This window comes from Mastacembelus armatus, chromosome 7, assembly GCF_900324485.2.
Source record: "Mastacembelus armatus chromosome 7, fMasArm1.2, whole genome shotgun sequence".
NCBI lineage: Eukaryota > Metazoa > Chordata > Actinopteri > Synbranchiformes > Mastacembelidae > Mastacembelus > Mastacembelus armatus.
In genome coordinates this window covers 4,439,141-4,462,292 of record NC_046639.1, presented here as the reverse complement: position 1 = coordinate 4,462,292, position 23,152 = coordinate 4,439,141, and the positions used below count along the sequence as shown (strand labels likewise).

At 41.6% G+C, this 23,152-nt stretch overlaps 2 protein-coding genes and 1 pseudogene across 2 annotated transcripts; 2 read left to right on the top strand and 1 right to left on the bottom strand.

Moving 5' to 3' along the window:
• The first annotated feature begins 858 nt into the window (after window positions 1-858).
• LOC113145962 (cytosolic sulfotransferase 2-like) lies at window positions 859-4,610 on the top strand. Its single transcript, XM_026333140.1, has 8 exons — window positions 859-939; window positions 1,530-1,668; window positions 1,800-1,928; window positions 2,803-2,903; window positions 3,007-3,133; window positions 3,235-3,332; window positions 3,854-4,028; window positions 4,138-4,610. Exons 2-8 carry the CDS (start codon window positions 1,530-1,532, stop codon window positions 4,248-4,250), a joined length of 882 nt encoding a protein of 293 aa, XP_026188925.1. The 5' UTR covers window positions 859-939; the 3' UTR covers window positions 4,251-4,610.
• Window positions 4,611-4,760: 150 nt separating this feature from the next.
• On the top strand, window positions 4,761-7,778 carry LOC113145130 (cytosolic sulfotransferase 3-like; annotated as a pseudogene).
• Window positions 7,779-7,872: 94 nt separating this feature from the next.
• On the bottom strand, window positions 7,873-22,735 carry LOC113146274 (proline-rich transmembrane protein 3). The gene is made up of 4 exons (XM_026333661.2): window positions 22,490-22,735; window positions 14,972-15,884; window positions 14,586-14,882; window positions 7,873-11,959 (listed from the first exon to the last, which is right to left on the bottom strand). Exons 2-4 carry the CDS (start codon window positions 15,813-15,815, stop codon window positions 9,945-9,947), a joined length of 3,156 nt encoding a protein of 1,051 aa, XP_026189446.1. The 5' UTR covers window positions 15,816-15,884; window positions 22,490-22,735; the 3' UTR covers window positions 7,873-9,944.
• Between the last annotated feature and the right edge of the window lie 417 nt (window positions 22,736-23,152).

The following is a 23,152-nucleotide window of genomic DNA, read 5'->3' as shown; positions in this document are numbered from 1 at the left end:
TTGTGTTTGGTTTTATCGCTGGACACTTTTGATTGTCATTTCTCTGCCTTGTTGAAATTTCAGTTTCAGTAAAAAATTTTCATCCTCTTGAATTTGTGTTACCAGCATTTTGGCTCATCATACAAAAATCTGACAAAATGGTTTGATGATGGAAAGTTATTTGAGAAGATTGACAGTATTTGGGTGTGGGTGTGTGTTAACAATCCAGCAGCATGAGCACTGGAAACGGGTGGCATGGCTTTGTCCAGTAGTCTAACAAAATCTGCCTACTAACTCCTATAAAACTCAATAATTAACATCTTATACTGTGTCTTGCTTGTATAATCCAAATCTAAATGAGCACATTGGCTTTCAATGCTGTAGGTTTTATACAGAATAAACAAATGAGGTATAATGTTACCATTACTGTTTGTTATATGGACAGAGTCAGACCAACTGTTTGCCCTGTAACAAGACTGTGATACAGTTACAGCCTTACTATATTATTATTATTCTTATTATTATCATTATAATTATTATTATTTTAAAGGTAAATATTTCTTCATCTTTGTCACGTTATACCTACCGTTGTTAAATTATTTCTTTATGGGACACGGGTTTATCTTTTACTATAGTTTAGATATAATAAGTGTATAACTCAAACAGCTTCATCAAAATATGCATCAATAAAATTAATGAAGCAAGAAGGGAGTTTTTTTGTTTTGTTTTGTTCAACACATGCATTTAGTAATGTACTGGATGTAATGGCTTTTGTCTGACCTTTGAGCCACATATCTAATAAGTCACAGCTGATACTGTAAAATGGCACACATTGTACCATTATGTACACGCCTCCCTTCATTTCCTGAAACTACAGAGCAAGTGACAGTGAGGATTACACAACAAACTGACTTTTTTTATTGTGGACACCACTGTTTTGGGAAATACCTCCTCGGCAGGGTGAGTGTGCAGTCGTATACTTTTAACTTGAGGAAATGATGACTGAAATATCATTTGGCAGATTATTTAAATATCAGGGCAATGATAATTTTCATGTATTATGCTGCTAAAGTTAAAAGTTTTTTACTAAGATACTTCAACTGTTTAATAACTGGGGAATATGAGTTGACAGGAGTAAATGAGAATAGTAAACAAACCTTGTAATCACAAGTTGCTGATGATAACTCAAAATTCTACTTAAAAGAAAAAAAGACTATAGGATTGAGCTTATTATATTTTGGGTGTATTAAGGTGCCATTCAAGAAATAAAGGTACATGATTGGTTTTTGTTGTTCATTTGTGTATTTTAGTGTGTATTTTATTTGGTATGGCTGAGGAACACTTAGCACAATAGGAAATGTTGTAATGTTTGTATTTCCCTCTGCTCTATGATTTACTGATGGTTTGGCAGGCACATTTTTATCTGTGTAATAAAGTTATGAAAAAGTTACCTACTGATTATTACTATATGATAAACAATTACCAGCTAGTATGTTTAGAAATGATTATGGTGGTCAGTATTTAAAAATTCATGCTAATATTCAATACAGATGGAGCTGCCACCACGGCCCACAATGTTTGACTTTCATGGCGTCTCTATGAGCAAGTACTTCACTGACAACTGGGAGAACATACAAACCTTTAGAGCAAGACCAGATGACATTCTCATAGCTACTTACCCAAAAGCAGGTAAGATTGTGTAAGAGAGTATGGAACATCTGGAATAGTTGCTTAAGCTTTTGTAAATGAATACCCTGGGTTTTATTTGCTCTCTATGTTCAGGCCACTAAACAGCATGTATTTATTTCCTTTAACATAAGGAACCACATGGGTCTCTTACATCCTGGACCTTCTGTATTTTGGGCAGACATGTCCAAATCGTCAAACCTCCATCCCTCTTAATGAGAGAGTACCCTTCCTGGAGATCAGCATCCCTTCTCTACCCACAGGTTTCATTCATGTGGTCACAGTCAGATACATTTATATTATATTTAAAAAACTGCAGTTTTGAAGAACTTGTACTCCACTAGTTTCTCTACAGATACAGAATTTATGTACAAAACTTATAATCAGTTCATAAAATATGTAATATAAATAGACATTGAGTTCATTTTGCTAATAATATTATTTGTATTAATGTTTTCAGTGTGGTAAATGATATATAATAATATGTCTGCCACAGATTGCTACAGTGATATTTATTTTACAGACCACACCATATCAGGTGTGGATCCAAATGTACACAGAACATCTTTTTTTGATTTCACAGTTTTAGAAATTCACAAACACAAGCAGAATAGTTTTGTCCACTTAAGCAGGATCATTAGAACTATACAACCGATTGCAGCTGAAGTCAGTTCATCACTATAAGCAACTCTTGCAACAGTGATTTAACACTGATGTTTGAAATATTATGAAAAAAACTATATCATCAAAAAGTATGTAAACCCTTAGTTATACGATTTTTTTATTTACGTGGTCATAAGATGGGATCTGAGCTTGATCTGTCGCAAAAGACACACACAAACACAATGTGTTTAACTTAAGATAACTTGTTAAAGTAATTCCTGGCCCTGAAACAAACCAGGTCCAAATTATGACACTTGCTCCACAGTTCACCTGTGAAAGGATGTTCCAATGTTGGTATGGAGCTTCCATTATATGCAATATGTGTTGCATGCTCCCCCTAAACAAATGAACCTTAATTGCATCAATGTCAAGGTGATATTTGACACACATTACACATATATAAGTCTTGTTTTTATTGATGTTAAATAAGTCTAACTAAGCTTGCAATGAATCACAGTCATCCTATTCATAAAGGTAAAGATCTGGCAGACCAGCTTATTACCACCCCTCGTCTCATTAAAACTCATCTACCAGTCCAGTTTGTGCCCAAGTCCTTCTGGGACCAGAAATCTCGGGTAAACCTCATGCACATATGCAGCTTGTGAAATGCAGAATTTGTGATTCACATTTTTTTCTGGTGAAGATATATATAGAAATGTAACGTTTTTTTTTCTGTAGATAGTCTATGTGGCCCGTAATGCAAAAGACAGTGCAGTCTCCTATTTCCACTTTGGCCGGATGAACAACGCCCAGCCTGATCCAGGACAATGGAGCACATTCCTACAGAATTTCATGGATGGAAAGGGTGAATTCAAAGTAGTTTTCCTTAAAAGGAGGCTTAATTCGGCCTCATTCATTGTCTAAATGTTGCCTGTTGTTGTCTCATGTATTGTTTTCTGGCTTCAGTGGTGTTTGGATCCTGGTACAAGCATGTCAATGAGTGGTGGGAAAAGAAACAGACTTATTCGAATCTTCACTATATGTTCTATGAAGATCTGATTGAGGTGAGCTGTCTGATTGTCCTTATTTCAGTCCTTCTACTGAGCTTGGTCTTCTGTCTCCAGTTTCATATTTAGAAGTCAGATATGTGAGTGGCATCATCTCATACCAGGTTCAAGTATTTTGTTGCTTGGTAAACCTGGGACTGGTCTCCTAAATTTACTGAATAGTTTTCCAGGATTGAATTTTTGCAAACCTTTACAATCACAGCTGGTGTAAAGCAATGAGCCTCAGTATCCTCTCCAAATATTAAGCCGTGAGGTGCAGAAAGCTGGTAACTTGTTAAAAAGGTATTTAACTTTCTGTGTTAATATTATGTCTGAAATTTTACAATAAATAAACAAAGGTATTGTGGCAGCAGATAAACAAAAACCATCTGGAGATGATAAAACTTGAAATACAAATCAATAAATAAATCAGGCACTAAAATGTCAAACTATTTTCATAGACCTTTTATTTGTTATATAAAAATCAACAACTATGTATTTGTGCATTTTGTCATGGTGAGATCCCATAATGTCTGCAGGACTCTGGACGAGAAATAGACCAACTCTGTTCCTTCCTTGGTTTGTCTCCTTCAGTTGAGGAGAAAGAAAGTATCGTAACTGGAGTGACATTTGATGTTATGAAAGAAAATAAAATGATCAGTTTCTCCACTGCTCAAATGATGAACCACAGGGTGTCTCCCTTCATGAGAAAAGGTATAGTGACAAACATTTTCTGGGAAAGAAATTCTTTGCTCTGATTCAAATACTCAAACCATTTATCAATAATATTGATTTTCTTTACATGATTATCTGTGCGCTTCAGGAAAAGTTGGTGACTGGAAGAACCATTTCACTGTGGCCCAGAATGAATGGTTTGATGAAGACTACAAGCAGAAAATGAAGAATCCCACACTGAAGTTTCGTACTAACGTTTAGAGGCTAAGGTCTGGGTGTGCAGAATGAAAAACTCTAAACTCTGTGTTGATGTTGATGTTTTTAAATTTTCAGTGGAAATGATATTGTCTAAGTCATTTCTCCTTATAGTGATGTTAACTAAAATAAAATGATCAAATATGATTGATATGATTGAAAACCTTGATGGTTGTCAGTTCAGTGTTTATCCATTTGAACTGTCATTTGAACTGAATCGTGACTGTGGTTGGTAATCTGAATTATTTCACTAATTTTGTGGAAATTAATCTGATGGTCTTATATTTAATGTATGCTGCCCAAAGCAGCTGCAAGCCGCAAAAGTCCTTTTGGGAAAAATGCACATTAAAAGAATGAAAAAAACTACTTGCTGAGTTTTTTCCTTTTCTTTTTACTTTGTGATGTTGATCACAAAATATATTTTTCTCCAGTCACTTCTTTCATAAAATCCTTTCCTGAGGCCATTCAAATTATGTACAAGACAGTTTCATCAGGGACTCAAGAAAGATTGGCGTCATGACGAAGTCATCAGCAGCCACCCAGCCCACTCACAGTCTTCTCCAGCCCAGTCGATCTAGCCACAGTAATCTTCAGTCCAACCAAACCATCCTGGCCTCTTCTCAGTCAGCTCCATCTGAGCCTTTGCTCCAGTCAGACCTACCTGAGTTTTCATTCCAGTCATACCTGCCTGTGTCCACGTCCCTGTGCTTGGACTCAGAGAGGGCCGTCCTGTTCAACACAGCTTGAGGGGCTGTCCTCTATAATGTTCCTGGATTCCTGCTTGCCTGGGGCCCACCCTCCAATATGGAACTGGGTCTGTGCTCGCCTGAAGTGCAGACCTTAGTAGTGGCTCCTCGCCTGAGAGCTCACCGCCCAGAACAAACTTGGATACCACCTTGACTGTAGGGCCGTCCTCTGGAGCTTCCTTGGACTGCAGTTCACCCGTGGAGCCACCATCTAGACGGCTGTATCACAAGCTCTGTTCATTTCCTGTTTTGTGTCTTTTATTTTGAAATATTCCCTGTTCCCAGTGTCTCTTGTTTTCTGTACTTTTACTTTTGTTCATTAGCCTTTGACTATTTCCAGCTGTCCTGTGTCTTTGGATTTAAACCCCGTCCTTTTGGATTCAGTTTGTTTTTGTCATGTCCTGTGTCTTCTGATTATTTTGTTTTTTCACTTTTCCCTGTTTCTGGATTTATCTTGGATTCATTGTTTCTGGACTTTGATCTGGACCTTATCTTTGTGTCTGCATATCTCCACTTCCCTCCTGCAGGTACTGTTTGTGTATCCCCTTTGTGTTTTAATAAATACTCAGTTTTCCACCTCCCCTACAAGTGTCTGTGTTACTGTGTGAGAAGTTACATTTCTCTGTTCTTTCCTCACCTGTCGTCTTGATTTACAATTACATGCCAGGCTTATTAATACACAGATAAGCCCTTCCCACCTCCTCTCATTACCCATCCCCACAAGGCCAACCACCAGCCGATGACCACACCCCCCAAGAAGGGACAGTAGATGAACTTTGGGTATATTGTAAACAATATAAAAGTTCATTTTAACCACAATAAAATCGTGCAGACTCACATAACCTTTGTGCTACAGTTGGTTCTACTACTCCCTAATCATTCACCTAAAATCAGGAACCTTGATGGGGCACTAGTGCCAGTAGACCCTTTTAATCTTTACATGGGAGAAATTAAAAGTGTAAAAATCAATCACTAAACACAATGTTACATTATCGTTCAGGTAAACAAGGCTTTCATGTCAATCAGTAGTTAATGCCTTGTATAAAATGAGTGCAGCAACCAGACATTTTGGTGCTCCTAAAACTTTCATCTTTCATCATCTCCATGTTATAAGTTAGAGTTTTCATTTTTTTAAGCAACCAGTAGGGGGCCCCCTTTCCTAAGCTTTTCTTGGAGGCCCCAAGGATCTGTTTGCTTTTCCTGTCCTGTTCCAATGCCTCTGTGTGTGCTCATGGATTTATAAATGTGAATAACTTTTGGGAACACCGTATTGGCATTTGAGTGTACACACCCAAATCCTGCACACAGTGTGTGTATCTTTATAATCCTCATTTTATTCCCTCAAGCCAAACCTCCTTCTTTCAAGGTAGACTCCATCTCATTTAGCCAAAGCTTTAGATGTTTTCCAATACTGGTCATAGCAATTAACTATTGTTAAAGCACCAGATGACATTCTCATAGCTACTTACCCTAAAGCAGGTGGGGGTTTATATGGGAGGCTTGTGTTTATACTGTACATCTGACAGATGACCATCGTCTTTGTTGAATTTCCAAAGCACCACATGGGCGTCCTACATCCTGGACCTTCTGCACTTCAGCCAGATGCCACTTGAATGACAAGAGTCTGTCCCACTCGAAGAGAGAGTGCCATTCATGGAAATGCACATACCTGGATTCCCTTCAGGCAAGTTTAACACAAGGCAGCCTCAGTTACAAACATGCAGTAATGATGTACAGTATGTCAGTGTCATTGTGAGGTTCAACATCAGTTTCTTATATCAGGAGTGGATGATCTGAATAAATTAAGCACCTCTCCCTCATTATCAAGACACACCTGCCAGTCCAGTTTATTCCCAAATCCTTCTGGGAGCACAACTCTAAGGTATGTTATTGCAAGTTAATTGTGTTTGTTTAACAAAGTGGCAGGAAGGAACCAGTAAAACAGACAATACCTGATGGAAGGATCAATTATTCATTGCTGTTTATTCTTTTCATGGGGTTTGTTGACAATAGTCAGAAATATCACCAGTCCTCATTATTTTCTGATTTCCATCTGATTGCAGATAATCTGTGTGGCCCGCAATGCCAAGGACACAGCAGTATCTTATTTCCACTTCGATCGCATGAACATGGTGCAACCAGAGCCTGGAGACTGGAGCAGTTTCCTGCAGAGATTCATGGAAGGAAAAAGTGAGTAAGAAAATGAAATTATATTAATATGTTAACATGTAATAGATGTTATTTTACCATCTGTAATCTGTCGGCTGGTGGGAGAAGAAACAGACCAGCTCCAACATCCATTATTTGTTCTATGAGGACCAGATTGAGGTAAGCAATGCATTTACTGGATGTGGAATTATGAATGCAAGCACTCAAGGTTATACCTGTTTGCTCTTGCAGGGTACTCAACGAGAACTCAACCAGCTGCGCTCCTTCCTGGGACTGTCTGCCAGTGAAAAGCTGAAGAAGCATGTGATGGAAAAAGTTCTGTTTGATAACATGAAAAACAATAAGATGGCAAAAATGAAGCCCTTGATTTTAATATACCTTCTTTCACGCAAAAAGGTTAGACATATTTACCTGCATGTTTCTATGTTAAACCTTAACAGAAAGAGAAGAAAGAGGGATGTTATCGAGCTTTAATACTGTTTCTGTTTTTACAGGGAAGGTTGGTGACTGGAAAAATCATTTCAGTGTTGAACAAAATGAACAATTTGATGAAGACTATGAGAAGAAGATGAAAAACACTGATCTCAAATTACGGCCAAATCTCATCTGTGTCAAATAATAAATGAATAATTGAAATCATAGGCCACTATTAGGATTTTGTTTTTTCATTTTATTTTATTAATCCAGACAAAAAATGCAGCAAGAAATACAAGAATAAAAGTTCAATTAGTAAAATAACCAAACAAAACTAACACTGTATTTATGCACTGTGACTAACAGCCTATATTTTGTATGGCACACACTGCTTTATGGAGGAGACATCATAACAGGTGTTGCAGTAAAAGGGGTAACAGCAAGTACTGATACAGTGAAATCTTACACGTTCACTGGAATGTAGACAACACAAGGCCATTGTACTGTAAATACTAAACAGGTCAAACTTCTCATATCACTGGGAGGTACTGAACATCAGCCTCAGGTAAACAAGTCAGGACTGGCTCTCAACAGGAACACAGGCATAAATTAAGGTTTATTCTGAAGTTAAGTTTACCCAATTTGGAAAACTATCAGTTTATCATTATATATTCCATCTAGCATTCCAAGACACCAATCAATCCTTGAGAGAAAGTCCCAGTTTTTATGTATGTCATTCTGGAACAAAATTTTCAAGTGTATGAATTAGAAAGGAGCCACTGGGCTATTTTCAGGATCGCCGTCATTTAATGACCAAAAAATCAGAAGTAGAAATCAAAATCCTGCAGATCCTGGCCGTTTGTTCTAAAACCACCTAAACGTAGCCAGAAAGTCCTTGTCATAATATCATCAGTCAAGTATCAACTGTCACAGCTCTGCATGTCCTAAACAGACAACAATCTGATGTCAAAAAAGCAAAGCTGCCTACACAGCTCACACACATAAGCAGTGCCACTTCAGATTGTCCTTCACAGTAACAACTACAACTATGTTTCAAATACACTTTTATTCATGAACATCAAAAATAACAGTATTTACATTGTCGCTTAAACATATCTTTGAATGCCATTGTTTCTCTTGAATAGTAAAATACCGCAGTCTAGTATTCAGTCAAGTGCTCTATTATTGAGTCTAGAATAGAGGTCTAGAATAAGAGCTTTGAGGTTCATGCTAAGCCAGTCTTGTGTGTTGCAGCACTAAAAAGCTGAGTAGCATTTGTTCAATTAAGAGGTCAAATAGTTTGTATTGATTCATTGCAACTGACAATATCCTGGTTATATTTAATATTTACTTGAAGTCTGTAAAAATGCAGTCAGAGGCTTCAACTGTACATCATTAATAACTGAACAAGTGATTTTCTACAACAAAATGACAGGATGAAATGCATTGACCAGTTACAGTTGAAAGCTTGAATTTAAGTCTTTAGGTCTGCATGTTTCTGGCTGTTGTTTACTGCCTGACTCTTTATGTATCCAGCTTCACATTAACAAACAGCAGGCAGACTAAACGATAACAACAGCAGCAGCACTATGATTCTGGTAAGAAGATATAGAAAGTTAACCTGAAGAACGGGTTTACAGAACCTTTTAAAATACCATGAAACCAGCCAAGGTTATGTATGGCACATATTTACATCACAAAGTGAATTAAAACATGGCAAACAACACAAACTTAATGAAAGCAATGAAATTCATGATCGTTTATATGCAAACACATTTTCACACAAACAATAGAAATGGGACCTGCAGACACTTTACACCTCAAAGTTTCACACTCAGTGGTGGTAAGTATATTTTCAGACAGAAGTCATGGTCTAAACTTATTTTCTTGATTTTTTTGACCATCACAAAGATCATATTAGTCACAAGCTGAGGACTTGCTGAAGCAGGCATACTTCCTTGCCATTTTTAGGATTTGATGAAATGTCTGTATGGTCCCATCGTAGTCAAAGTTATACCAGGGTTACGCAGGTATTTGTGTTCCAGAGAAAAACAGGACAAGAAAAAGCAGGAGATAATGTGTGTTTGAGAAACAGATGGAGAGGGTGCTGTGTTGTTTACCTGTGCTGTCTCTCCCAGTTTTACCCCCAGGGAACCACATCTGTTCTACATACACAATTGTTAAACCCTTAAGTTCATAAGTTCATCACCCAGAACCTTTTTTCTTCTATATATTCCCTCTTTTAAAAATAATTCTTTTTTATTTCAATTAACACAGTTTTCAAACATTTTTTGAAGTATTGGCTAGGAACAGTATTTGTTAAATGGGTGTGCTTGATAAATGATCACTGGTCCTCATGTTCATAAATCGTTCATAGGTCAATAATTTCACTGCTGACACTGGCAGAGTCGTCATGTCGGCTAACCTCCAGGTAACTCCGTGACCCCAGCGGCCTCCCAGCCCTTCCCCTCACCCTATCTGAGTCTGGGGTGATGAATGGCCGTGTGTCGTCCACTCCATCCTCACCGAGATGCCCTGTTGATGTTCTGGTGGGACGAAGTGACACTGGGCAGGACACAGATGAGGGGACACTTCCAACCCCATTCCCAGCCCACCTATGACCCTGATGTGAAGGTGTGGGGGGAGCAGTCACCTGCCTGCTCGGGACACTGCTGAGTATGCTTCCCCCCAGTGGCATGGAAGACTCTGTCGGGGCGTCACTGCTCTCAGAAAGCAGCTGAGGATCACTGTTCCTGCGAAGCCAGGGCCCCGGGCTGACCCCAGAGCCTGGGGAGGGGGACTGTAAAGTTTGGCTTAATGGATGAAACAAGCTGCCTCCTCCAAGCAGGTGTTCCCTGTTCAGAGCCTCATCAATGCTGCGGGTCAGGTCAATGGGAGAGGGAGGCCGCAGATCAAACTCATACAGAGACAGGGAAGTGTCTCGATCGTGATCCAGGCTGCTGCTCACTGAGTGCTGTGGAGGCCGACCCAGTGCCTGTAGTCTCAGCAGGGAGCCTGCAGAACCATCAGATATGCCCCGTTCTGCAGAATGACCCCTATGGTTTCGTCCCCTGTTGCTGTCTTTGACACAGCGTGACTGGGCAGTGACCTGCTCATGGTTCTGGTTCCTTATCAGACTTTTACTGATGTCAGCTCCAGAACGCTCCTGGCCAGCCCAGTTGTTAGGCACCTCTCCTGGTCCTCCTGCTGCTCCCACCCCATTACTCTCAGACTTTCTACAAGGCTTCCCTCTCAGGCTCTGCACTATCTTGGACCAGCAGGTATGTCTTTGAGTGGAGCCTACAGATTGGCCAGGGGACGGCAGGTCTCCTGCTGCTCTACCATCTGATCCACCCTCCTCCCTTCCTCGATAACCATGAAGCCTCCAGAACACCCAAGAACCCAGGAGTAGGAGGGAGAACCCCCAGGCCAGTTCTAGGAGCCGGGCCCAGAAATGAACCAGCCACCATCCCCAGTTGAAGCGCATCCAGTCACCTAGCAGTCCATAAAGCCACATGGTGGCATGAACATGCAGCCCACAGCACAGTGCCCCCAAAACTGCACAAACAGCCAACACTCTTCCCAGAATCACACCTATCCTTCTGCTTCCTGCCCAAGTTGTCCTCCTGGCCTCTTCTGGGATTCCAGGGTGGGAAATGGGAGGGCAGCGTATACGTGGAAACACATAGCAGAGGAAGCCCAGACAGAGAGCCAGGCCCCAGCAGAGGGACAGAACCTGCAGAGTGACAGGTACCACAGGAGATAGGGCTGGGGAAAGCAAATCAGCTGCCAGCAGCAGGGTACACTGTAACACAGCCAACACAGCCACCAGAGGAGGACGCTCCATAGTTGAAGGTAGTACACTTACTCCCACCACCCTCAAGGCCAGTAGTGCCAGTGCAGCCTGTGCCCACACAAGAAGGTGCAGAGGTAGGTTGTAGAGAGCTGTGACAGCAGGGCGAGGGAGGAATTTCTTTGTTCCATAGGGGTCCATTAGGAAGAAAACTGCCCTAAGACCTCCAGATAAAAACAATAAACCATTGGCGAGTGCAAGAGCCCCCCGAAAAGAACAATTTGTGCCAGGGGACAGGGTGAGTCCAAGAGCAGCTCCAGCAAACAGGAGGAGGAAGAGACTCGCTGAGCCATAGACATGCAACTCCCAGGCAAAAGCCAGTGTCCGGCTCAGGTCACCCCAGTAGAGAAGTGTGCCATTAGGAGAGGAATTAGAACTGGGAGACGGGGTTGGGTTAGAAGTGGAGTAGGGAGCTTGATGAGGATGTTCCAGGAGACTAGAGCGGTTCCTCTGAACAATGCCAGTGTGATATGTGGTGCCAAGCCCTGTTTGGATGGCAGGTACAACAGCAGTGGTAAAGAATGAAGAAGTGCCTAGAAAAAGAGAAAAAGACTTTTATTAATTTTTAAATATATGAAGTAAAATGTTAAATAACAAATAAAATATTATTTTGTATTATGATCAATACTCCTAATTTAGCTTTTTAAAAAATGAATTAAGTTAATTAAAATATCAAGCAATGCTACAAGAGTAATAGTGGTAAATGAAATACTCTTCAGAGCCACTAGAGGGGAGTAGCTCATCATTAACGCTATGTGCCAAAATGAGCCACAGGACTGTCTGTAACTCCTTCATAGTAACTTGATGTCAAATGTCTAATCAAATTAGCCAATTTCTCAATAACATCAACTTTTAAAATCGTATTACATTTGCATAATTTTCTTTTATATGTTATCTCTAGGGGCTGGATGAGTGGTTAGCACTGTTGCCTCCCAGCAAGAAGGTTGTGGGTTTGCTACCCGGCCTTTTCAGTGTGGAGTTCTCCCTGTGCTTGTGTGGGTTTACTCTGGATACTCCAGTTTCCTCCCACAGTCCAAAAACATGTATGTCAGGTTGATTGGTGATTCTAAATTGCCCATAGGAGTGAGTGTGAGTGTGTGAGGTTGTTTGTCTCTATGTGGCCCTGTGATGGACTGGTGACCTGTCCAGGGTGGACCCCTGCCTTTCACCCAAAGAGAGCTGGGATAGGCTCCAGCAGATCCCTGGGACCCTGGTTAAGGAATAAGCAGGTATAGATGATGGATGGATGTTATCTCTATGAATGTGAGATTAATGTGTTGCTACTCATCAGCCACAATATCGTATCCCAAAACATGACCTAGTATGAAAGACCTAAAACAATGTTCCTTTGTGCAAGTAGAAATATACGGATTACACATTCAGTATACAGAAAAGAAACACACACACAACTGTGCATGTAATGCAAGAACAAGACACAGCAATTCAGCATACAGAGTGAAAGCAAAATAGAAATCAGGTTTTGATAATTATTTCGGTATCTATTAGTATAATGTAACTGAATTGGCAGCCATAGTATACAAAAATAGACACAATGCTTAACAAAACTCCTCTGGACAACTGAGTAAATGAGTGGCTCAATTGGATTAGATTACGTAATTAACAAGAACATTTAGGTTACATAACACATTACAGTGTCACAATGCATCTACGAACAAGGAGATTTATGTATTCAAACACAACAACCTGATGAGACACCACCACAACAACATGGCCTCTCGCTTATTTTCTTATGCTCACACACACTTCTGTTTGTTCAAGGCACTCCACCTTATCCTTCTGCAGTGGCATTATAATCATAGGGCCATTCATCACTGAGTGCTTTGTGAGCTACTCAACTGTAAAGATAACAGCAAAAAAAAAAAAAAACGATAACCCGATAAACATGTAAAATGACTCAGTTACTGACAGGGAACTCAGAAGCAGCTCTAATCTAGAAGTGAAGAATGTAGGATTATTTATAAGAAATTGTTTCACACATACAAATTTAACTTGATGGATAGTGGAACAACATGATCAGTGGTAAAACTCTCAATCCATCAGCCACTTGAAGGAGCTTAAGTCTGTCCTCACCCTATAGAAGACACCCATAAAGCTGACACACTGACTAATGGCTCACTCCAACATGTGTTCCACTTTCTGGCTCTCTCTTTTACTCCATCCCTCCTATCACACACACATTTCACTTTCACTCTGACATAGGTGAGCGCTGCGTACAGATCACAAACACACTTCTTTATTTGTATGAAAGTATGTTTTACTTCCTTCTCGCAAACTTTTTTCCTACAGGAGCAAGATTCCAGATGTGCTGATCACATTTCACAGCTGGATACATTTAAACTTAACCCTACCCTTGAGTTTTTTTTTGTATGAGACACACACTGCTTACATGTGCATATGCTGCCATGAACTAAAATAATAAATACCCTGTCCCACCTCATAAGAACTCAAATCATGTTAATGACCCAGATACAAATTTGGACAATACTGTACAAGCGGGCACTGTCATGGATGCAGGCTGTTAATACTTGACCTACCAAGCCTACTTGAAGACTTGAAATTTGTTAATGGAGTGGGAAAGCCTGAATGTTTTAAAGTTATTAAGATCTTGTTTTCATGCTGCCAAAGAGACTGGCTCATGTGCCCCATGTGTCGTCTTGTTCATTTTCCACCTATTTTGCCTCAACTCCCCTCCCCTCTTGCCTTTCTCCGTGCATCTGGTTTTCATTACTTTCCCCATTCCCTGCATTTCTATGTCTGCACCTTTCTTTCTTTCACACACCCCATCTACTCTCTCATCTGTATTCCCAACAGTCTCGTTTTCAGAACCTACTTTCCTCTTGTCTATCTATTTGCCTGGCTGCAATTTTACCCGCCCCCTCGTCAACCCTCCCTTACCTCCTGCTCATACTTTCTTTCCTTCGTTGTGTCTACCCCACACAACTACCACCCCACTTTCCATGGAAAAGTGTCTCTGCTTTTTCCCTTCTTGGAAGCTCTTTCCAGATTGTTCCAGTAAAAAAGTCCCAGCTACACAAATAATTCTGTTTTAAGTTATCAGAGGATTAAGCAAAAAAAAAAAAAAATTAAACAAAATAAAACAAAGAGTCAACTACAGAACCTGAGACCTTTGACCCTTACCTGTCCCTGATGTTGTCATTTTTGTGCCAGCTGTTTTCCTTCCTAGCTGTGCTGTCCTGTTGAGTTGATTTGGTGCTTTGGAGGTTGTTCTTCCAACCTCCTGTGCTGTAGTAAGCACACCAGTCTTTGAGGTGGTTGTACTGTTCTGGCCTCGAATGCCTATTAGCACTTCTTCTGTCTGTGGTTGTTTATCAGTAGAACCGGTGGTACTAGTGACGGCCTGGGGTAATGTTATTGCAGCTGAGTCCTGCTTTGGAGCAACTTTGCCACTGGAAGGAGTGTTTGCAGTCCGTTCACCTACAAAACACATTTGCAACTCGGTGTAAAGATATCAACCGAAACAACACTGCCATGAAGCATTCACTCAAATATCTTCGATTTCTCACCTGTTAGTACTACAGTCCGAGGTGTTGTCCTCTGTGTGACTGCAGGGGACAGAGTGGCTCTCGTCTCAGTCAGCATTGTTGTTGAAATTTTACTGGCTGTAGTTAGTGCAAAAAGGTGGGGTTTCATAGTGTGACTATTTAGTTGTGGTGATTTAAAATCTGAAATTTTAGATACCACGGTCTGTGCCTGAGGCAGATACTGTGCCATTTCATCACCAACCGTTGGCAGAGGAACAGGTGATTCCTCATTCCCAACCATCACTGCTGGTATAATGCCTGATCCTAACCCCTGTGAATCACCATCCTCTGTCTCTTTGACTGATCCCTCCTCTGGATTTCCTGCTGCCACTGGTTTATCACCTGCTGGCAGAGCAACAGAGGTAGAGGGCACAATGGGCAAATGTGGATTTGAACCTTTTGTAGCAGTGTCTTCCTTTGAAAAACCCCTGCTGAATGCTAAACTAGATGTGTCAGTCCTGGGCCTGGAGGCAGTTGGTTGAGTTAAAATTGACCCACTATTGAGATTGTGTGTAGAGAGGGCAGATCTAAAAGAAGGAGAGGACTGTGCAGTAGGATTGGTAATTCTTTGCCCCTGTTGGACAGCATTCATAGTTGTCAGCCTATCACGGACTGTAGGTCTGATGGGTACATCACTACGGCCTCTGGGAGGCAAAGAGGACCATAATCGAGCAGTCTGCTTGGTTGACGGAGGTGGAGAATTAACAGGCAGTTCCAGACGTGAGAAGGAGGAGGAGGAGCCGATGATAGTCTGGGCATTTGAAGAATAAAGGAGCAAGAGCAGGAAGGCCAGGAAAAGGAAGGACATGGCAGCCATGATCTGCATCCGATGATGAGCAGTGACTGATCCCTCTGTGTGTCTCTGTGTCTGTCACACCATCCTTCCACTGCGCTACTGTAGACAGAAAAACAAGCATTGTGTAAATTTGATGCAGTAAGAGAACCACAAACATATAAAGCATTGCAGAATTAGTATAATAAAATGTAACAGATGAAATTATGTGAATGTGTAAGAATTTGTCTTAATGTGTAATTTAAGGAGTACATAGTGCAGCCTTGTGATTCAGAGGCCAGGTCAAACTCCCACAGCATTTTAGCAGCATGAGAGCTGCAAACACACAGGGTGGGGTAAGGAGGTATGGTTTCAGAATATATGGCACATATGATGACGCACACTGACAAACACAAAGACAAGAGTTCAGCTTGTAAGTTACGTAACAATTTGCAATGTCAAAATGACCAAGGCAAAAGCCCAAAGTAGTCACAGATGGTTTTATTTAGTGGCAGATGGACACAGCAATGTTTTTTCCACACTATCTCTGCCATAAAATGTTCTTTGGATGAGTACTACTTTCCTTCTCCTCTGACATCTTTACTTTTATGTTGGACTCTACTCCCCTTTCTGCTAGGTCTCTTTGAGTCATGGAAGCCAGGAGCTGACAGCTGTAACACTCAGAGAGCCCAGTGACACGTAGAGACCCATAGGCCCCTAAGGATTACACAATCCTACAAGTCATCTAGCTAAACAGCTGCCAGTTGCATCCCTTCACCATGCACTCTTTTATCAGAAAACACCCACTTTCTTGTACTATTTCAGCCTCTGACTTACATAACCCCCTGCCCCTCCTCCCATTCACCCCAGTCTCTATCTATGACTCACAGTGATAATAGATAACCTCAGGGAGCAAGCAGTCAGGATAATACTGAAATTTCAGCTTAACCATTAGGAGGGAAAGTAACCAGTGCCTATGGGAGAATTCATTCTGCTGCGTATGACTCACCTAGGGACCAGTCATAGCCGTGACGTATAGTTCTGTAGAAATGAGTGCAGCTGCCCACCACAGCTGGCATTTTGTGCTCAGGAGTACAGGTAAAGATGTGATTAATTTGTATGAGTATATGGAAAACATGTGTTTACGTGTGTGTGTGTGCACAAGGGGTCAGTCACCTAGCAGGAAGTCACAGAGCACACCATACGGGCAGTACGTGAACAAATCTGGACCAGTGCAGAGCATTTAGAACCTCTGCTGGTTTGTTTCACAGCAGTTGTACAGAAACACAGTAAAACCTGTACAGCAATAGACATAATAGTATATAGTAATCTCCACCCACTCACAGTAGTCTTAATGTTTATTTTCCTTCATGTCACTACCACCTTGCCTGCCACCACAGTGGTTGGCTGCTGGCCAACCCAAACTCTGATCAATCCACGGTTTTCCCCTTTCTTCATTTTTCTCTTGTCTCCCATTTAACTAAAGTGTTTGCAACACAGTCATACAGCATGCTCCCAGGTGAGCTTTGAAAGAGAGCCCTGGAGATATAGAGATAAGAAACAGAAGAAGGGGATGTAAGAATGTGGAGATAAGAAAGAGGCTGACAGAGAAAATGATAAGGATGGGAACAGCAGAGACAGGAGGGTGGAGAAGGTGGGGGAGGTACAATGATGGTAATGAAGCTGACACTGGAGAAGGGAGGAGACAAGAAGTGAGGGGATCTGTGATAAAATTAAGACGAAGAGAAGTGGTGAGGGCTGTACCTTTAGAGGATGTGGAAGGGGAGGGGTAGCTAGCTGATAGGACCTGACAGAATATATGAGAAAAAGGGGCAAGTATAATGATGCAACTATGTTTCAGGATTTAGAGGTTTGTTATGGTCCAAGGAGAAATAAGGCAGACAGTTGAGGTGTCTAGGTGTGCAGCCTCTAGCAGTACACAACTTGTCTTTTGAGGAATGGTGTTTAGTAAACATAGTGCTATGTTCATTCTAAATAATCCAGTGTGGGTCAGTTAATGTGTATGCATATGAGATTAGGCAGTTAAGAATGAGTCTCAAAAGGCGTTTGGCCAAATAGGTTTTGGTAAGAGGAGGGAACTCTCTGCTGCTGTATTTGAAACAGTGTCAGCATTAATCCTATCCCACATGGTCCACATACACAAACACAGCCCCATACCCAGCAGTGGTTCCCCAAAATGCTTTTCTTGACTAGATTTAGATAATTTGACTAGCAAGCAAAAACAAATGGAGTAAACGGAGGCAGACTGGCAGCTCTTTAAACAGTGTGAGTTTCAGGTTTGGAATATGTTTGTTGAATTTCCTTTCAAACCAAACACTGCAAAGATCAGAGCAGTGTAATCAGCTGGTTTGGTGTTTGGCTTGAATAATAACCAAGATCCTGTCAGCCCTCCATGGCACATTCTTACATACTGCATCCCATAATCCTCCAACCATGTGTAAAACACAGGCACACAACACACCGAGCACATCCCTCTGCGACTAAAGCAGATGGGTGCATGAAGTATTTTTATCGTGTCCAGTCCGTCTGGGCTGAGGGACACATCTCTCTGTATCTGATTTACCCTCAGGGGGGTTGATGCATAACGTGAAGCAGTCGTCACTCTCACTGGCACAATACATTCTTTATCCAAAGCAGGAAATGCCCTTGGATAATATCCAAGAGTACAGCAGCAAGCAACAATCTGAAGATTACTATAAACTCCTTGCCCATGGAATAGGCCTGCTGGTTATACAATCACATGACTCAGTAGTAGCAGCAGCTGTTTCTAATCAGTTAATCATCACAATAGTGATGTCATGTCTGTACTAATATATTAATATAAGCTAGATAATGTTCTAACTTACATAAGGAGCCAGGCAGATGGAGTAGGATGTGCAGTCAGTTTTTGCATCTCCCTTGCAAATGTTCTTTCACTCTCTCTCCCTGAGTCGCGACAGTCTGGCAGTGCAAAACTTCCATAATTTTCTGTTAAAATTTAGTCTTTTAACTGTTTTGGCAAATGAAATAAAGAGATTTGGTAGGAAACCTAATTTAATCTTTTAACTAAGGTGCTAAAATACATAGTGTTTTGCTATTGCTACCAAAACTCAGGTATTTAGATGACTTTACATCAGACTCCAACATCTAAGTTGGATAAATTGTGAATTATTTCTCTGACTGGCTGAAAAAGCCTAAACGTGCTTTTGCAGAATGCCTGTAAATGCACCACTGCTGGCAGCTACAAGAATTCATTATCAACACTAATGCAACATATTCAGCTCATTTTATATCTGTTTACAGTTTGTAATGAACTGCTACAAATATATAACACAAGAGACGCAGCTAATAGGCTGTTTATCTGGTGTGACTACAAGGGAAAAATACATGCTCAGGGTCCTAAGATGAAAAGTCATCAGTGCATCCTGAGGAGGGCATGAATGTCTAATGAAAATCCATCTAAAGAGTTTTTGAGGCATTTCATTAAAATCATGGTCAGGATTCATCCTCTGGGGACCGTGACTCTCTGTGTGATATTTCATGGCAGTTCCTTGTCTGGGGATATCATGATATATCTGAATGTGTGAGTCAGTGAAAGAAATTTCAAGGCCATGACTTTGACTGTGGACTGTACACCTCCGGTATTCAGTGTCAAGGAGGCTCACTAATGAGCAGGATTTAACAAAATCAAGACCAGAGTAGAAAATATGGTTAATGGACAATGGTAATAAACATGAGAAAGACATGAGAAAATAATAAGAGAGACTTTAAGATAAACTGACAATAAGAATCAGATTACAAGGTGAGAGGGGTACAGTAACAGAGTTTCTGCAGTGACAGCAGTGGAGGGACAGAGCTAGACAGACACAGAAAGCAAAGAGAGAGGACTAATGAGGAAGGACAGAGAGAGAAGGAGAAGAAGACAGAGAATGTAAGAAATAAACAAGCACAGAGCTGGATGGACCTCTGCACTGCAACAGTTTCTCACTTAAGTATTACCCCTAGCCCATCAGCTTGCCATACACGTGTATGAGCTGTTTGTTCTGCGTTCTGGAGGGGGAGAGGTGAGACTGTGAAGCAGTGTATGTTTTTGAATGTGTGCGTATGTGAGACAGTGAGAGAAATGAGAGGAGAAATGGGAGAGGGAGTATGTGTGGTAACACTGGTATGCGGGTATTGGGGGAGGTCACTGGTTTGACCGTTAAAAATTCCACACCTTGAAATAACATATGGTTTGCAAATAGCTCCCACAGTATTTTCTAGCTCATTTCAATTACAGCTACCACACTGACATAATGTAATAAAACAGACATTTAAGTCTTCCATATGAATGAGGTTGATATACACTGTCCTAAGAGATAAACAAGCTCTTAACATGCACCATCGATTCTCCAGGAAGTTTTCCAGGCGAGGTCACTCAACCTCAGGACCTCTGCCTCAGCTGTCCATTAGTTCTTAAGACAATCCAAAGCCTGTGAAATATCTTCTGCCCCCTCCAATGGGGCAAAACCGACCACACAGTGAGATCAGGCTACGTGGTGAGAGGAGGCTCCAAAACCAATTGTGGATTGTGGATGATCCCCAGCTGAAGCGGTGGTCCAGCTCAAAAGTGCTGAGCCCCACAACATTTTTGACTGATGTTCTGCCTTCATCCGAGCTACAGATCAAAGGCTAAAGGTCAACCTACAGGGGTGGGGCACTTCAACTGCACTGGGACTGCACCACATACACACAGACACGTCCAATGCACTAAAACACGGGCTGTGAATATTGACATATGATAAGTGACCACAGAAACGTCTGCAGATATTCAGTGAATAACTGTGACCTCAGTGTGCTCTGATGTTCAAATTAGCACTGAGAAACACACCCTGAGAGTCTGTAAGCTGGGCGACTGAATGAGACAGCTGCTAAACCATGTCAACCCACAAAGCAATTTCAGGAAAACAGATTAAAGGTATCGTGAGTCATAAAGTGTTTGCCAGCTACGAGGAGTTAACCACACATCCACTCCAAGCCAAAACCCTCACACTGTTACAGCTGGATGCAATAAACACTGCTGTGTTAAGTGGTGTGTTGTATGGCAATCACTGCATTTACAAACAGACTGTATGTGCATGAAAAATACAGTATTATTTGGTGCAGAAATGACCTTAGTGCTAATTTCCAACTTTATAACATGTAATAATCATTTTACTGGCCTGTTTTAGCACAGACAAACATTTCCATTAAAGAGTTTACAGGAATAGGAGATAGAGCTTATATAGGAACAGATGATGCTGAGTGCTTAGTGGATATTTGCTTCACTCATATGCTGATGTCTGAATTATGCTTATTTTCCATACTGTGACAGTTCAGCACTGGCTTTTCAGGAAAATGTGTCATGTCTGCTATTTAGAGGAAGGTACTAACATTTAACAATCCTGCCAGTTTAAAAGTCCCTAACCCAAAATATGGGCCAGGGATAACCTTTTAACAAGATAAGTCAACAAACTAAGTTATTTATAAGCTACTCAGTACTGACACATGCAGTCATGGATCATGTTATACTGTAATAGAGCCTTTATAGCAGCCAGAAAATCTCTTGAGCTATAGTGGATAGGTCTTTTTTCTCTTGTCAGTGGTTCTGGGTGTGTAGTTTGTTTTCCTTTTTAATTCAAGTCGTCTGTTCTGGGTCTCTGTGTTACATCCTCCTGCAGGAGCTCTGTGTGTGCTCTCAGCTAGAGGCACACTGATGGGGCTTTCCCTCTTTTGCCTGCTCCCCTGCTCCTTCAAATTCTGGATCAGGAACAGGTGGATCCAGATCGCAGCCATTGTGCTATTGTGCCTTTATCCTGAGGTTGGACATCAAGTGCACAGTAAAAACACAAATACAACACGCACCTGCCAACAGCGGCCTAAGGGGGAAACTGTACTCCACTTGTTGCTGTTTCACTAAAGCGCACATATATGCGAGTGTATATGATATATCTATTCCCACTCCCTGGACAGTCACTTCTTTTATATTTCCTGAGCAGGTTGTTGTTTTGGTTCGTCTTTCCAATTAATGATAGAACAGCTTGAATCACTAATGTGTCACAGCAGGATCAGTTTAAAGCCATTTCTAGTGATTGGGTCTTTGAATCCACTTCATGCGTAAAATTCGAGTTAAAAATAAACAACAGAGGCTCATTTGCATTTTAGGTGACGCCTTATTTAAGATACTATATTACACATCTAGAATTTGTCACCTAGAAAGCAAGCTGTGAGTGGTTCATGTAGAAAATAAGTAAATATTAGAAATGTTAAGATTTGCCCAAACATAAATAAACTGGACCATAGAGGGTGGTTTTGGGACTGTTCAGGGCGATAAAATGTTAAATTAAACATGCCGACGTTATTCGTCGCTGGTCACGTAACGACGTTACTTTATATGGCCCCGTTCTCTCGGCAGGAAGATATACCTGATGGCTTATCTGAGTCATTTCTGCCAAACTGTCGCTGTGTCCCGCACTCCTTGAGACGGGGCATACGCTGACTACACACAAAGTAAAGGGAACCAACGTTACAGGTAGAAAATGTTCAAGTACGCCAATCCAGTCCCCCGGTATGTTCCATGAACGTAACCTGGACCAGCGGCTCATACCACGGCGCAGGTACAGGCATGAACCACTGCGCAAAGTATCGCCGCATAGCAGCCGCTCCACTACTGTTCCCAAGTCAAGTCCATCCGTTTCCAACAGACGTACCTGCAGGGCTGTGCGGCGCCTCCTCGATGGCGTCCTCTGCGGCAGGATACCAGTGCTACGACATGCGGAGTGATTAGCCCGAGGAAACGTGTAGTCCAGGTTTAGTCGTAGGACAGACGTGCCGGGGCAGTGGAGGTGAAAACGGTCGACAGGCAGAGAGCTTGTGTTCAGCAGCGTCTAGCAGCTCTCTGGCCATCAGCTAGTAAGGAGACGTACGCCCCCTCCAACTGCTCCATCTCTCTTCACATCGCTCACTCCCTTTTTTCTCACAAGCGGATAAACACGTTTTCCTACCTACCAACCTCCCGCCTGGCACGACCGTTACGCAACCGCAGTCCGGCACGCAGTTTCCGTTTCAGTATGTGCGCTATTGGCCATGATTTTACACAGCTGGCTGTTCAGACAGTGCCCAGTGGAAACATGACGACACTGGCACTGACATCATCACACAGCATGCAGTGGCCCTAGCCAGGGTCTGGGCTCTCTCCTCAGGTATACAGCTGAGAGTAGGGTGTCATCTACTAAAGTGACCTGGCGGTGCCACAGGCAGGTGTGGAGGCAGGTGAGGAGGCACCTGACGTCTCCGCCAGAGTGGCGCATCAACACAGAGGACAATAAGCTGGGAACATGAAATTCTAGCCTTTTGCCCTCCAACAAGATACT